Source organism: Ictidomys tridecemlineatus, chromosome 4, assembly GCF_052094955.1.
Source record: "Ictidomys tridecemlineatus isolate mIctTri1 chromosome 4, mIctTri1.hap1, whole genome shotgun sequence".
Taxonomy (NCBI): domain Eukaryota; kingdom Metazoa; phylum Chordata; class Mammalia; order Rodentia; family Sciuridae; genus Ictidomys; species Ictidomys tridecemlineatus.
In genome coordinates, this window is record NC_135480.1 from 11,473,961 (window position 1) to 11,489,139 (window position 15,179).

Below are 15,179 nucleotides of genomic sequence, written 5' to 3' on the forward strand. Positions count from 1 at the left end.
GTTCCCAAAAAGCTAAATGCTTATACAGTGACATTTAGAGGTTTGGAGCGGCATGTACAAGTTAAATTATAGACTTTTCTGAGTGGAGGGGTGAATCATAAACTTCAGTGATATAGTAGTGACATTTGCTTAGTGTGGCCTGGGATTTGAGTGGAGAAAAGTTTCTGAATGGTGGCTTCAGTGGAGAGTTTCTCTAGGTGTTAGAGGCCATGTGGGCTCCATCCTGATTTCTCTCATGTGCTGACTTTTTCTAGACCTCCATTGCTGAATGCCTGACGTACCTCGATAATGGTGTTGTGTTTGTCGGGTCTCGCTTAGGTGATTCCCAGCTTGTGAAGGTGAGAGGACATCTTTCCGGTTTCTTTTTTTTTTTTTTTGTTATACTTATTGTTTCTTCATCAAATTTCTCTGTGTTTGTGCCTCTCACACTTTTCCCACATCCCTGCTCTGCAGCTTTCTACTTAGTTAATTTAACACCCTACCCCTGATTAGCTTTTGACTTCCGGGTTCTTGAGCAAATGTGTCAGGCAAGGTGCTAGGTGCTGTGGGTGCCATGACGAGCAAGACCTGGTTTCTACTCTCAAATAGGTCACAGTGTAAGGTAATGGATCCCCTCTAGAGTACTAACAGTGGACCTGCTCTGCAAAAAAAAAATGCATGCAAACATTTTACTTTAATTTTTAAAATCACTGCTTCTCTGAAATCCCGTGTATAAGACCCTGAATTAGAACTTGCTGACTAGTTAGCATGTCACGTGGAGTAGCCATGTTCCTTATGTTAACAGTCCCCCTTCTAGGAGCATCTGTTGGAGTACAAGGACAGATCTACAGGATTGAGACTTTCTTTTGGATAATAACCATCTCTACTGTTGGTCTGTTAGGGGTTGTTCTGGGACTAATATCTTTCTTTACTCTTAGCTCAATGTTGACAGCAATGAACAAGGCTCCTATGTAGTGGCCATGGAAACCTTTACCAATTTAGGACCCATCGTGGATATGTGCGTGGTGGACCTGGAGAGGCAGGGGCAGGGACAGGTAAGAGGGTTATGTGGAGATGGATATTTGGTATGCCTACTCAAACTGTCAAGCCCACTTAAACTGTCATGCTCACTCAAACTGTTCTTGCTGTGCTTATCTAGAAGTGTACACTGAACATACTTTTAAGAGCTTTACTCACTAATCCCAGGGATGTAAGGAAAACTTTAATTCATTACGTGTTTGTCTTCATTTGCCAAGCACCCTATATACATTACCCTGCTAGACAGGAATTGATTCTTGGCCATCTGAGAAGAAATTTAGGGCTGACAAAGTTTGAATAACTTGCCCAATGTCACCTGTGTAATAAATGGCAGGAGTGCCTGGCTCCAGATCATTGCTCTTTCTAGTAAACTAGACTTTGGATCTAAGCAAGCTTGTTAGGAGCAATCAATGGTGGGAGCTTTTGACTTCCAGAAGTAAGACATCCTGTCTGCTTGGCGTATTTGAGCGACTCTGGAGATCGACCTCTGCTAAATCTGCATTCTCAAATCGAGCTCTCTAGTAAGGGTGCTGGGATTTAGGGATAGCACGTATGATTGCCCCAGTGTTGGTAGTTCTTAGAAACCTTTTCTCTACTTGCAGCTGGTCACTTGCTCTGGGGCTTTCAAGGAAGGTTCCTTGCGGATCATCCGGAATGGAATTGGAATCCATGAACATGCCAGCATCGACTTACCAGGCATCAAAGGTAGTTTCTAGGTGGACAAAGGCTGTAGGTCTTGGGTTTGTTACCTATCATGAAGACATTTGGTGTGAGCCAGAGCAAAATAAAGGAGTAAGAAGAGGCATTACAAATCTTGTGGTAGAATCTTGAACATATATTAAAGAAAAAAGGAAAACTTAAAAAAAAAATTACTGATCAAATTCAGGTATTGAAATAGAGGAGTAGGGAAAGAAGAAAGGAGTATAGGTTAAACGTAATGGTTAGACAGAAGAACTGGTAGAATTCTTAAACATAAGTGTACATGTATAAACTTTTTTGTGTGTGTGTTTGGTACTGGGTGGGGGTTGAACCCAGAGATGCTCTACCACTTAGCCATACCCCCAGCTCTTTTATTTATTTATTTAAAAATATTTATTTTTTAATTGTAGTTGGACACAACATCTTTATTTCACTTGTTTATTTTTGTATGTGGTGCTGAGGTCAAACCCAGGGTCTCGCGTGTGCGAGGCGAGCGCTCTGCCGCTGAGCCTCAACCCCAGCCCAAGGTCTTTTTATTTTGAGGCAGGATCTTGCTAAGTTGCTGAAAGTCTTGCTGAGTTGCCCAGGCTGGCCTCAAACTTAGGACCCTCTTGCCTCAGCCTCCCGAGTCACTGGAGTTATAGTTGTTTGCCACCGCATTTGGCTTAAATATAACTTTTAGAATAAGATTAAATCTTCTTGAATTTCAGAAGAATTATAATCAAAAGGAGATTAGAGAAAGGCTATATAGTGAAAGATTTTTACAATGTATAAATAGTAAACACAACCTGAAACAGTAGTAGAGTTGATATCACACAAATCACGTCACTAAGTGTGGTGGGTGAATTCACCTATTAGGAAGGAGAAATGTCAGATAGAATCTAAAGCAAAATCAACTTTAAGTTGTACATTTTGTGAAAAGTAAGTCAGAATAAAGACAGGATGAGAAAAGACAAATAGAGGTGCATGGAAGTACATAGGAAAAGATAACTGTAAAACCTAAGAATCAGCTGAAAAACTTAGATAAGATTTTTAAAAAAAATATGTATTTTTTTAGTTTTAGGTGAACACATTATCTCTTGTTTTTGTGGTGCTGAGGATTGAACCCAGTGCCTCATGCATGCTAGGCGAGCAGTCTACCACTGAACCACAACCCCAGATAAGAATTCTTAAGTCAACAAGGTATAAGAATAATACATTGAAATCAATAGTTTTCATGTATACATAGTCGACTAGAAGGAATAGTGGAGGAAAAGAGACAACAATAATAAACGTAAAATACCAAGAAATAACTAGATTTTTTTATTTTCTTGACCTAAAAAAGTTCAAGTAGAAAAAGAAGTAAGAATAGCTAGGAAACTTCAAAACGAGTAATGAGAAGGAACTAATCCTTATCAGATATTAAAACCCACTCAGAAGCCTCAGTAATTGAAAGTATAGCCGGGGGCTGGACATGTAGCTAGCTCAGTGGTGGAGTGTTTGCCTAGTGTGATCAAGGCCCTAAGTGTGATCTTTATCAAAGCACCTATGGTCCCAGCTATCCTAAAGGCTGAGGTAAGAGGATCACTTAAACCCAGAGTTCCAAGGCAAGCTGGCAATATAGAGGTACCCTTGTCACCCCCACCCCCAAAAAGGAGTAGTGTATTATTGGTGCATGAATAGACAAAATCTCATAGAAGATTCATAAAGTCCATAAATAGAATTGCATGTGAAAATATATTTTATGATAGTAGTGGCATCTTGATTCAGTGGGATAGAGATGATTGGTAGTCACTTCTGAAATGATAAATTTGGTTACAATTTTATGTTTTATCTACTGCTCATTATATACTTCACTAGAAGCTAAATAGATTTAATGTAAAAAATAAAATATGAAGTCTAGAAGAAAAAGTGAATTCCTTTAAAATTTTGGAATGGGGAATGTCTTTTAAACTATGTATCAAGATACAGAAGCTAAAAAGGTCAATAAATTCAACTACATAAAATCAAAACATTTCTGCAAATAAAAACAGAAAACATTGCAAGCTGAGTCAGAAGAAATGACAGATACAAGAGTTGTGGTTCATCTTTTAGACAAAAGCCCAGTCTTCCTAATTTATAACAAATTTCACAAAGAAACCACCAGATTTTTTGTTCCCCAATTGACAAAGGATATGTATGGATAGGTAACAGGCGTCACATAAGAAAAAAGAAAGCAGCAGGGTCTGAGGATGTGGTTCAGTGGTGGAGTGCTTATCTAGCACATGTGGGGCACTGGGTTCGATGCTCAGCACCACATAAACATGAATAAATAAAGGTATTGTGTCCATCTACCATTAAAAAAAAAAAAACAAAACCCCAAAAAACAGCAAGATGGGTATAGTGGCGCACACCTGTAATCCCAGCGGCTAGAGAGGCTAAGATAGGAGGATCTTGAGTTCAAAGCCAGCCTCAGCAATGATGAGGTGCTAACCAACTCAGTGAGACCCTGTCTCTAAATAAAATACAAAATAGGGCTGAGGATGTGGCTCAGTGGCCAAGTGCCCCTGAGTTCAATTCTCGGTACAAAAAATAGCAAGCAGCCGTACCATTCTTTTCTAGAGAAGGAAATGTGTTAACATGAAGCATTGCATTTTGAGGCACAGATGGTGATGGATGTTTGTAATCCCAACTGTTTGGAAGGCTTGAAGCTGAAGCCAATTGCAAGTTTGAGGCCAGCCTAGGCAACTTAGACTGTCTCAAAATAAAAAAATGCTAAGGATATCGTTCAGTGGTAGAGTGTTTCTCTAATATGTGCAAGGTTGTGGGTCCAATCTCCAGGACCACCAAAAAAAAAAAAAAAAAAAAAGAAAGTTAGTTGATTTTTGTGATTTAGCTGCAATCCTGGTTCTAAGAAGCTACTCCACAGACCTTCATGTGTACAAAGTGGCGTGGGTGCAAGCTCATTCCTTATGGTGTTATATGTTAGAGCACAATGTTGAGAAAGTGTCAGTGGAGACTTGTTAATAAATGGGTCTATCTGTCTAATTTTACTGTGTAGGGATAGAAAATGAAGAAGTGCTGTGTTCTCATAAGGGCTCCAACATAGCTTGTTAAGTAAAAAGAACAGTGATAGTATATTATGTCTGTATTTGCTTGTAATAGTGTTTATCCTATTTCCTTAAATTAAAAAAAAAATTAGAAGGCTAGATGAAAAATGGGTAGGGATGACCTTGGGGGGTGGGTTGGAAAGGTATGGTGGTGAGACTTAAAAAAGTCCTCTTTTGGGGGTGCTGGGGTCAAACCTAGGATCTCATACATGCTAGGCAAGTGCTCTACCACTGAACTACATTCCCAAAACTAAAAATAAATTTTAACTTTGAGTCATGGAAAAATATTACCCAGTCTAAAATTAAAATGTAAAATATTGCTAGGTGGGGTGGCGCATGCTTGTAATCCCAGTGATTTGGAAGGCTGAGGTAGGAGGATTATACATTTGAGGCTAGCCAGGACATCTTAGACCTGGTCTCAATAAATTAAAAGGGCTAGGGATGTAACTCAGTGGTAATGACCCCTGAGTTCAGTCCCCAGTACCAAAAACAAATAAATAAATATAAAATATCAGGCTCAAAACAGTTAAAAAATGGGCTGGGGATGTGGCTCAAGTGGTAGTGCGCTCACCTGGCATGCGTGCGGCCCGGGTTCGATCCTCAGCACCGCATACAAACAAAGATGTTGTGTCCGCCGAAAACTAAAAATAATAAATATTTAAAACAAAAAACAAAACAGTTAAAAAATTTATTTTGTGGTATTGGGGATTGAGTTCATGGCCTTTTGCATGCTAGGCAGGTACTGAAACACAGAGTTATATCCTTGGCCTGTTTTAGAATTTTATTTTGAAATGGAGGTTTCAATAGGTTGCCCAGGCTGGCCTCAAATTCACAAGCCTCCACCTCCCAAGTACCTGGGATTATAGGTGTGAGCCACCTGTCCCAGTTCAAAAAAGTTCTTAAAAATCTCTGATTTCTTCAGAATCTTAGAGCCAGAAAAGCACAAAGGGAATTTGAGCTCAGGACTCTGACTCCCACATTCTTGCTCCTATGTGAGCCAGGCTGTCCTTCCCTTAGGTATGCAAGTTGAGCATTGGTCTGTGGTGTGTCTCTTAATCCTTTCTCCTTGTTCCAGGTTTATGGCCGCTGCGGTCTGACCCTAACCGAGAGACTGATGACACTTTGGTGCTTTCTTTTGTTGGCCAGACACGGTAAGGATGGTTCTAGTTCTAGCTTTGGGCGCTGGGATGAAGGTTGTGAGGTGGGTAAGCTGGTCCCAGACTAACTCAGGCCTTTGGTCCTGTTGCAGAGTTCTCATGCTAAATGGAGAAGAGGTGGAAGAAACTGAACTGATGGGTTTTGTGGATGATCAGCAGACTTTCTTCTGTGGTAATGTGGCTCATCAGCAGCTTATCCAGGTAATGACTGAGGAAGGGCACACTTTACCATTTACTTAAATTTTGCCTAGAGTGCAGTACAGAGTACCACTGGATTTTAAGACCATTATGTTTTTTTTTTTTTCTTTTAAATATTTATTTATTTTTAGTTCTCGGAGGACACAACATCTTTGTTGGTATGTGGTGCTGAGGATTGAACCCGGGCCGCACGCATGCCAGGCGAGCGCGCTACCGCTTGAGCCACATCCCCAGCCCCAAGACCATTATGTTTTTTAAAAAAAATTATTTATTTTTGGTACCTGGGATTGAACCCAGGGCGCTTAACCACTGAGCCACATCCCTAGCCACTCCCCTCCCATTTTTCTTTTTTCTTTTTTTTCATTCCAGTTAACAACTAAGTTGCTTGGGTCCTCACTAAGTTGCTGAGGCTGGTTTCAAACATATGATTCTCCTGCCTCAGCCTCCCTAGCTATTGGGATTACAAGTGTGCACCACTGCATCTGGCTTAAAACCATCAGTTTTTATGACACTGAAAATAATGGAGGAATTCAGGTTGGTGGGGGGAGATATCACCTGATAACAACTTTTTTTTTGTACTAAGGACTGAACCTACAGTCTGTTTACCACTGAGCTACATCTCCAGCCTTTTTCATTTATTTTTATTTTGAGATAGGGTCCCATCAAGCTGCTTAGGGCCTTACTAAGTTGGTGAGGCTGGCCTTGAACCCATTATTTCTCCTGTTTCAGCCTCCCAAGTTGCTAGGATTATAGGTATGCCATTGTGCCCAACAGAAATAACAATTCTTGATTTCATGGTTGCTCGTCTTAGGTTTATTTTTCTTCCACAATTGTACAAGTATTGTATTTATTGATGGGGTCTCTTTTACACACAATTATATATGTTTGGGTCCTATTTTAGCACTTTGTATTATATCTTCTGAGACCATCACACTTTTTCCCTATTGTAACTCTGATACATGTGTATTTGGAATACTGAAAGCACAAAGAAAGACAAAAAATTATGATGCTTTCATCTACATCATTCGCAGCCCCGAGCACATGTTAATCACAACCAGTGCTCTTCTTCTGTGCTTATCCTTACCTGAAATGTGTCTGTGACATGGGGCAGATAGCCATTTGGCATTTATCGACAGCCTGATTTCTGAACACCCTCCCACCTCCCAGCCATCTTTTGGAGTTGAGTGACTTGACAGCTTTTAGTTTTTTCCTTGATATTTAAACTGTTCTCTGTTTTTGTGGTCAGAGTCAAGGTCTTTCTGGTGAAGATTAATGAACTATGCCATCTTTTTATCCACTGATTTGCCTCTTAGCCAATTGGCAGTGACATACTAGTAAGAACTAAAGGGCAAGTTCTGTCTGTGGAACAAGTGTGAAATGAGCCCGATAAGTCTTTGTTTTGTCCCTGGTATATAAGAATTGATTTGAAGGCTGGCATCAGCCTACTTACCTATTATTTTATCCTTAAATGTAAACTCAGTCATGACAGCCCAGATAAATCAATAGATGCAATGTTATCAACATTTTTTGTTTAATTTCAGTGATAAAATAAAATTGTAAAATATATTTCAGGGGCTCGGAGTGGTGTTCAGTTGCAGAGCAGATGCTTAGTATGCATAGCATGCATGAAAGCCTGGGTTTGCTCACCAGCACCAAAACAAGCAAATGCATGTTACAATACAGTTTGTGGCCTTCACTAAGGACCTTCAAGTAATTTTAATGACTCTTGCATAGTTAAGAACTTGGATATCCTGAAGGTCTCATTTTGGTGTTGAAAGAAACTGCTAGACTAGTCATCACAAACTGATGCCATTGATGCCTTTTCCCAGGATGCAGTTTGCATTACTCTAGCAAGCCTCATTTGAGTGAAATAGGATCTACCCATCCTGGTGTGTAAGCAGCTTTAAGGCAGTCTCATTCAGGGCTGCATCAAAAATGTTGGTGGTAATTAATCATTGGAAGACTGTGGGAAAAGCCCTCCATATCCATATGTTCTGCACCCATGGAATCAACTAACCCTGGACTGAAAATATTTGAGAGGAAAAGTTGCTGTTTGAACTCAACGTGTACAGATGCTTTTTCTTGTCCTCATTTTCTAAACAAAGTATATAGCAACTACTGACATAGCATTGACGTTGTTTTAGGAATTATAAATAATCTAGAGATGATTTGTAGTATATGGGAGAGTGTGTAGGTATATACAAATACCATTTTATATGAGGGACTTGAGTAGCTGCAGATTTTGGTTCCCGCTAGGGTCCTAGACCCAGGCCCCTGTGGCTACTGAGGGATGATGATGGGGCAGAAGAGATATCATGTAGCTTATTAGGTCTCTACAAGTGCAACATTGACCCCTTTCCACTGCTGCTGTTTCTCTAGATCACTTCAGCATCTGTGAGGTTGGTCTCTCAAGAGCCCAAAGCTCTGGTCAGTGAATGGAAGGAACCTCAGGGCAAGAACATCAGCGTGGCCTCATGCAATAGCAGTCAGGTGGTGGTTGCTGTGGGGAGGGCCCTTTACTACCTGCAGATTCATCCTCAGGAGCTCCGGCAGGTCAGGTGTGTGTGATTTGTCACTTGTTTCCTCCTCTATTCTCTGGGACTGCTTTCTTTCTTGAATTTCCTTATTCTGCCATATTCCTTTTTGTTTAGCCATACAGAGATGGAACATGAGGTGGCTTGCTTGGACATCACCCCATTAGGGGACAGCAATGGACTATCCCCACTTTGTGCCATTGGCCTCTGGACAGACATCTCTGCCCGTATCTTGAAGCTGCCTTCTTTTGAACTACTGCACAAGGAGATGTTGGGTGGAGGTATATGTTATTTGGTGACTTGGGGTGGGATCACTTGGAATGTGGAACAAAAACTTAATGTCCCTCTTTCCTACAGAGATCATTCCTCGCTCCATCCTGATGACCACTTTTGAGAGTAGCCACTACCTCCTTTGTGCCTTGGGAGATGGAGCCCTTTTCTACTTTGGGCTCAACATTGAGACAGGTAGGAAGAGCGTTGGAGTGAGGGGCTCTTCCAGACAGGGAGTGTTGAGCTACACAGAGTTCTTGGCCTCAGGCCTCTGCTTTGAACCTTCTTCCCACCCAGCGGTTTGTCTTGTTTTCTTTCCTTTGCACTGTATCTGATGCCATTCTTTCTGTAGGCTTGTTGAGCGACCGAAAGAAGGTGACTTTGGGCACCCAGCCCACAGTGTTGAGGACTTTCCGTTCTCTTTCTACCACCAATGTCTTTGCTTGCTCTGACCGGCCCACTGTCATCTATAGCAGCAACCACAAGTTGGTCTTCTCCAATGTCAACCTCAAGGAAGTGAATTACATGTGTCCCCTCAACTCAGATGGTTACCCTGACAGGTGAGCCTCTTTTTCTTTCTTCAGCACGAGCCACTGATTGAGGTCATCATGTTGTCTTCAAATCCTTCCGTTCAAACTTTTTCCTAGTATCAAAGTTAGTAAATAACTGTGGTGGGAAGTGTAAGGCAGAGATTCTCACTTCTGATTGTCCATTAGAAACAATAAAAAGTTTTTAAAAAACAAAAAACACAGATTTGAGGTGATAATGTCCTGTAGAGAGTGCTTGCCTAGGATATGTGAGGCCCTGGATGTAGTCCATCCCTGGTGCCGTAGACAAATAAAAAGAGCTTTATCTTTTTTTCTTGGAATCTGATTGAGTAGATCTGAGGTTCAGCTGTATAATATATATTTTCAGAAAACTTCTCAGGTGATTCAATTGATTAAACTTCAGAACCCCAGATTCAGGCATCATCATGTACTCCTCTGGAGCAGGGTTTTTTAAGGGTAGCCCCAACCAAAGCCAGCACTATTTGGGAACTTCTTACAAATGTGAATTCTGAAGCTGGGGTTATAGTTCAGTGGTAGAGAGGAAGGCCTGTGTTTGAGTTCCAGCACCAAAAGAAAAAAAGAACTGTAGGGCTGGGGATGTGGCTCAAGCAGTAGCACCCTCACCTGGCATGCGTGCGGCCCGGGTTCAATCCCCAGCACCACATACCAACAAAGATGTTGTGTCCGCCGAGAACTTAAAAAATAAATATTAAAAATTCTCTCTCTTTCTTTCTCTCTCTCTCTCTCTCTCTCTCTCTCTCTCTCTCTCTCTCTCTCTCTCTCTCTCTCACTCTCTCTTTAAAAAAAAAAAAGAAAAAAAGAACTGTAAAGGTTGGTGGCAGCAAGAGCCCTGCAGCTAGCCGTTGCTGGTACACACGGTAGTGTGAGAATCACTGTCCTGCTTAGATCAGGAGCACTTGGTTTGTCAAACTTGGCTTCACATCAGCATCACATAGAAAACTGTTAAGAATCTAAACCCAGACCCATCCAGTCCAGTTAAATAGGAGCATCTTGTGGGTGGAACTAGGCATCGGAATGAACTCTCCCCAAGTAATTTTTAGCAGAATCAAGGTTGAGACCCTGCCCTAGAGTAAGCTGGTATAATTCTACCTTGTTTTTCTTCCCTCTGTGGAGTTGCCTCATGGAATCCTTCCCTTCCTTGGGTCTACTCAATCTAAACCCAGACCCTTCTTTCCAGCCTGGCACTGGCCAACAACAGCACCCTCACCATTGGCACCATCGATGAGATCCAGAAGCTGCACATTCGCACGGTTCCTCTCTACGAGTCTCCCAGGTGAGTGCAGGCCGTGGGAACTGCTGGGAGTGGGTGGAGAACGCGTCTGATTTTCTGAGTGGCCCTGTTGTTCTGTACTTGTTGTGCAGGAAGATCTGTTATCAGGAAGTGTCCCAGTGCTTTGGGGTCCTCTCCAGCCGCATTGAAGTTCAAGACACAAGTGGAGGCACAACTGCCCTGAGGCCCAGTGCCAGCACCCAGGTGAGGGCAGCAGGCAAAGAAATGATGGTAGGGACCAGCAGGCTTTCTGCAAAGGGTCAGATGGGAAGTGTTTTCAGCTTTGCAAGTCATATGGGGTCAGTCTTAGCTTCTCACATTTGTCATTGTAGCCTGAAAGGCAACAGGTGGGCCTAGCTGGTTCCAGTAAAACATTATAAAAAATGGTTGCTAGCTGGGTGTGGCATCACACACCTGTAATCCCAACTACTCAGGAGGCTGAGACGGGAGGATGGCAATTTTTTTCTTTCTTTTCGGTGCCCAGGGATTGAACCCCCCAGGGGTACTTAACCACTGAGCAACATTCACAACCCTTTTTATTTAAAATTTTGAGATAGAATCTTGTTAAGTTGCTCAGGGCTTTACTAAATTGCTGAGGCTGGCTTTGAACTTGGGCTCCTCCTGCCTAAGCTTCTCAGGCTGCTGGGGTTACAGGCATGAAACACTGTCCCTGGCAAGGATGGTGATTTTTGAGGCCAGCCTGAGTAATTTGGTGAGATCCTGTCTAGAAACAACAAATTTAAAGCATGAGGATGTAGCTCAGTGGTAGGGTGCCTCTGGATTTACTCCTTTGCTGCAAAAGAGAAGCAAACATGGTTGTTGCCTGACAACTTTGCAACAGGGACATTTCCTGTTGTCCTATCAGTCAGATGACTCCATTGGCAGTGTGGTATAACAGACAAGAGCGGGAGGGTTCTGATAGAACTGGTCTGAGGGTCAGTGCTGGTCATGTGACTTGATTGGGCAAGCCTAGCCTTCAGTTTTTTCCATCTGTAAAATGACTACAATAGAAAAACTAGAGGTGCACATCATTGGCTTAGTAGATCATTTTCTGCTGCTTGTTCTCTCTTCTTCCTCCCACACATCTGATAGTACCTCCTTTCTTAATTGATAATGAAGATCTTTATATTATGTTTTTTTTTTTTTAAGAGAGAGGAGAGAGAATTTTAATTTTATTTCTTAGTTACGGCAGACACAACATCTTTGTATGTGGTGCTAAGGATCGAACCCAGGCCACACGCATGCCAGATGGGCGCGCTACTGCTTGAGCCACATCCCCAGCCCCCTATCAACTGTTTTTTAATGATGTTTGACTTTAGGTTTTGGGTCAGAATGTCAGTTGCATACATAAACTGGCTTCTTCTTGTCATTGGTTCCAACATCTTCTCTGAAGCACTGTTTGTCATGCTTCACTCACTCTGCCAGCCATTAGCTTCTCTCCCTACCCCTGCTTTGCAGTGCTGAGGATCAAACCCCAGGCCTTGTGCATGTGAGGCAAGCATTCTACCACTGAGCTAGCCCCAGCCTATTCTTCTACTTGTTCAGTCTCTGCCTTGTGCCCTGATCTCACTGATCCCTTCCTGATTAGGTTCTTGATGTGCTCGCTCTCTGTTCACAGGCCCTGTCTAGCAGTGTCAGCTCCAGCAAGCTCTTCTCCAGCAGTACCGCCCCTCATGAGACCTCCTTTGGAGAAGAGGTGGAGGTGCACAACCTCCTTATCATCGACCAGCACACCTTTGAAGGTGCAGATGAGCTCTGTCTTTTCCTCCTCACATCCTCCCTAAACTGAGCTCTTCCAAAAAACCCCAGAGCCCTACCGTGTAGAAGACCCTCCTAGAAGGAGAGGAAGGGGGTGGGCCTTTGGGAGTTGCTGTGAGTGTGGAGCGCTGGGTACCCTCTCGTCAACTTAGGTTGATGGGAGATGGGTAGCCTGAGAAGACTTTCGTGTTCTATCATGATGTAAGCCACCAGCCTCAAGGAAGGATGGGATTGTGTGTGTGGAGATGGGGCAAGGGGACATCAGCCAAGTCCTGCTCTTGTGTTTCCCTTTTAGTGCTTCATGCCCACCAGTTTCTACAGAATGAGTATGCACTCAGCCTGGTCTCCTGCAAGTTAGGCAAAGACCCCAACACATACTTCATTGTGGGCACAGCAATGGTGTATCCTGAAGAGGCAGAGCCCAAGCAGGGTCGAATTGTTGTCTTTCAGTATTCTGATGGTAAGTGGCCCCAACTCCCACTTCTGAAGGATGTGAAGTGCCGGGAAGGGACAGATTGTTGAGGTCTCAGCCTCAGTTAAGCAACAGAAGAACTGGGCTTAGAAGCCAAGAAGAGGTGCTCTGTTCTTCCTCTCGAGCAGTTGACTATTTGACTGAATTCCAGAGTAGGTGAGCAGGGCACAGGCACAGTTAAGTCTAGCTTAGGTTTCTTCCCTTGTCTGTTGTTTTGAGAGGTGGAAAAGAGGGGGACAGGTGAACTGTGGGTAAGAGAATCTTGTGGCCAGTGTAGAAGTTGAGACTCCCCCATTGATTTTCCTCTTGGCTGCCCAAGCACTTAGGAGCTCTTTCCATTCCAGCTTTAGCACTTTGCATTTATTTCTCTGCACCTTTTCTCACCACTCCTACCCTAGATGTTTGTAAAGATTAACTATCAGCCCAGAAGCCAGCCATGAGGCCAAGATGAAGTTTGGTCTGCACAGGAGGAAGGTGGCTTGCACACTTCCCTGGTTCACTGCACCTGCCGTGGTGCTCATCCTCTAGGGGGTGGTTCACCTCTCTATATATGGATTCTGTGTTTCTTGCTTTTCAGACGAAGGGTTTAGAACCAGAGTGGCTCTAGCCATATGAGGTAAAGTGGGCTCTCATAAAAGACTGAAAAATCCTTTTTCCTCCCAGGAAAACTACAGACTGTGGCTGAGAAGGAAGTAAAAGGGGCTGTGTACTCCATGGTGGAATTTAATGGGAAGCTGCTTGCCAGCATCAATAGCACGGTGAGACCCACACCACTTCAGGTTGCACACCATGTTTGCACAACATTCTCCCTTAAGTTTACCTGGGGCTCTGTGTGTATAGGATTTTGAGGATAGCAAACTAGTGGGAATGGAGGGTGGAGCTCTAAGTTGGGAATTGGGGGAGCAGAGACAGGCATTGCAATTGATTTATATATATATGTATGTGTGTGTGTGTGTGTATATTTTTTTTTCTATTAATTTTTTAAAAATTTTTTTGAAAGAACCCCAGGGATTGAACCCAGGGGTGCTTAAGCACTCAGACACATCCTCAGCCCTTTTTATTTTTTGAGACAGAGTCTCACTAAGTTGCTGAGGCTGGCTTTGAACTTGTGGTCTTTGTGCCTTAGCCTCTTGAGTCGCTGTGATTACAGGTGTGCACCACTGCACCTGGCTACTGCACTTGGATCATATAACCAAGTGTATCAGATCCTGAGTGCTGAGGGGACTAACAAGGCTGTAGCCCCTGAAATCAGGGTGTTCAGTGTCAAAAGAACATGTAATCCACGTGAACATAATGAGCCAAACCATATTATCCTGCCACATTTCTTGAAATACTAGTGCTGTAAAATATTCCACATCTGCTTCTTTTTTTTTTTTTTAGTTGTAGCAGAACACAATACCTTTATTTCACTTATTTATTTTTATGTGGTGCTGAGGATCCAACCCAGGGTCACGCACACGTGAGGCGAGCGCTCTATCACTGAACCACAAGCCCAGCCCCTCCACTTCTTTCTTTTTCTGCCATGACTTTACCTTCTCCCTTGCAAAAGAAAAACTTTTGAGTTTTATTGAGATATAATCAAGAAACAAATTATACATATTTAAGGTGTACAACTTCATATTTTGTTTAAAAACAATTTTTAATTTTATAGTGAAATAAATTGGGAAAATGCTGTGTCCTGGAACCCTTCTGCCTTGGAGGGTCACAGTGAATCATAGCATGTTAAAAGTTCAGAAAGTAGGGGCTGGGGATGTGGTTCAAGCGGTAACGCGCTCACCCGGCATGCTCAGGGCTCTAGGTTCGATCCTCAGCACCACATAAAAATTAAAATAAAGATGTTGTGTCCACCCAAAAACTGAAAAATTCTCTCTCTCTCTCTCTCTCTCTCTCTCTCTCTCTCTCTCTCTCTCTCTCTCTCTCTCTCTCTCTTAAAAAAAAAAAAGGCTGAGGATGTGGCTCAAGTGGTAGCGCGCTCCCCTGGCATGCGTGCGGCCTGGGTTCGATCCTCAGCACCACATACAAACAAAGATGTTGTGTCCGCCGATAACTAAAAATAAAATTTAAAAAAAAAAAAAGGTTCAGAAAGTAAGGAAGTGTTACTTGAATACTTTAGATCAGAAGTTTCTAGTCAGTCTGTTCCTTCAGAAAATACCAGTTGAACACTTGC

General features: G+C 42.6%; 1 protein-coding gene across 1 annotated transcript in view; it reads left to right on the forward strand.

The window, feature by feature from the left end:
* Ddb1 (damage specific DNA binding protein 1) overlaps positions 1–15,179 on the forward strand; it is a 32,347-nt gene that overhangs the window by 7,805 nt on the left and 9,363 nt on the right. The window contains exons 8-21 of the mRNA XM_005331527.4: positions 255–338; positions 918–1,034; positions 1,620–1,722; positions 5,860–5,935; positions 6,034–6,142; positions 8,519–8,697; positions 8,791–8,954; positions 9,031–9,138; positions 9,296–9,503; positions 10,690–10,785; positions 10,875–10,986; positions 12,401–12,524; positions 12,836–13,000; positions 13,676–13,770. Of these exons, the coding sequence (XP_005331584.1) occupies positions 255–338; positions 918–1,034; positions 1,620–1,722; positions 5,860–5,935; positions 6,034–6,142; positions 8,519–8,697; positions 8,791–8,954; positions 9,031–9,138; positions 9,296–9,503; positions 10,690–10,785; positions 10,875–10,986; positions 12,401–12,524; positions 12,836–13,000; positions 13,676–13,770 (1,740 nt within the window). The remainder of the gene's footprint in view (positions 1–254; positions 339–917; positions 1,035–1,619; positions 1,723–5,859; positions 5,936–6,033; positions 6,143–8,518; positions 8,698–8,790; positions 8,955–9,030; positions 9,139–9,295; positions 9,504–10,689; positions 10,786–10,874; positions 10,987–12,400; positions 12,525–12,835; positions 13,001–13,675; positions 13,771–15,179) is intronic.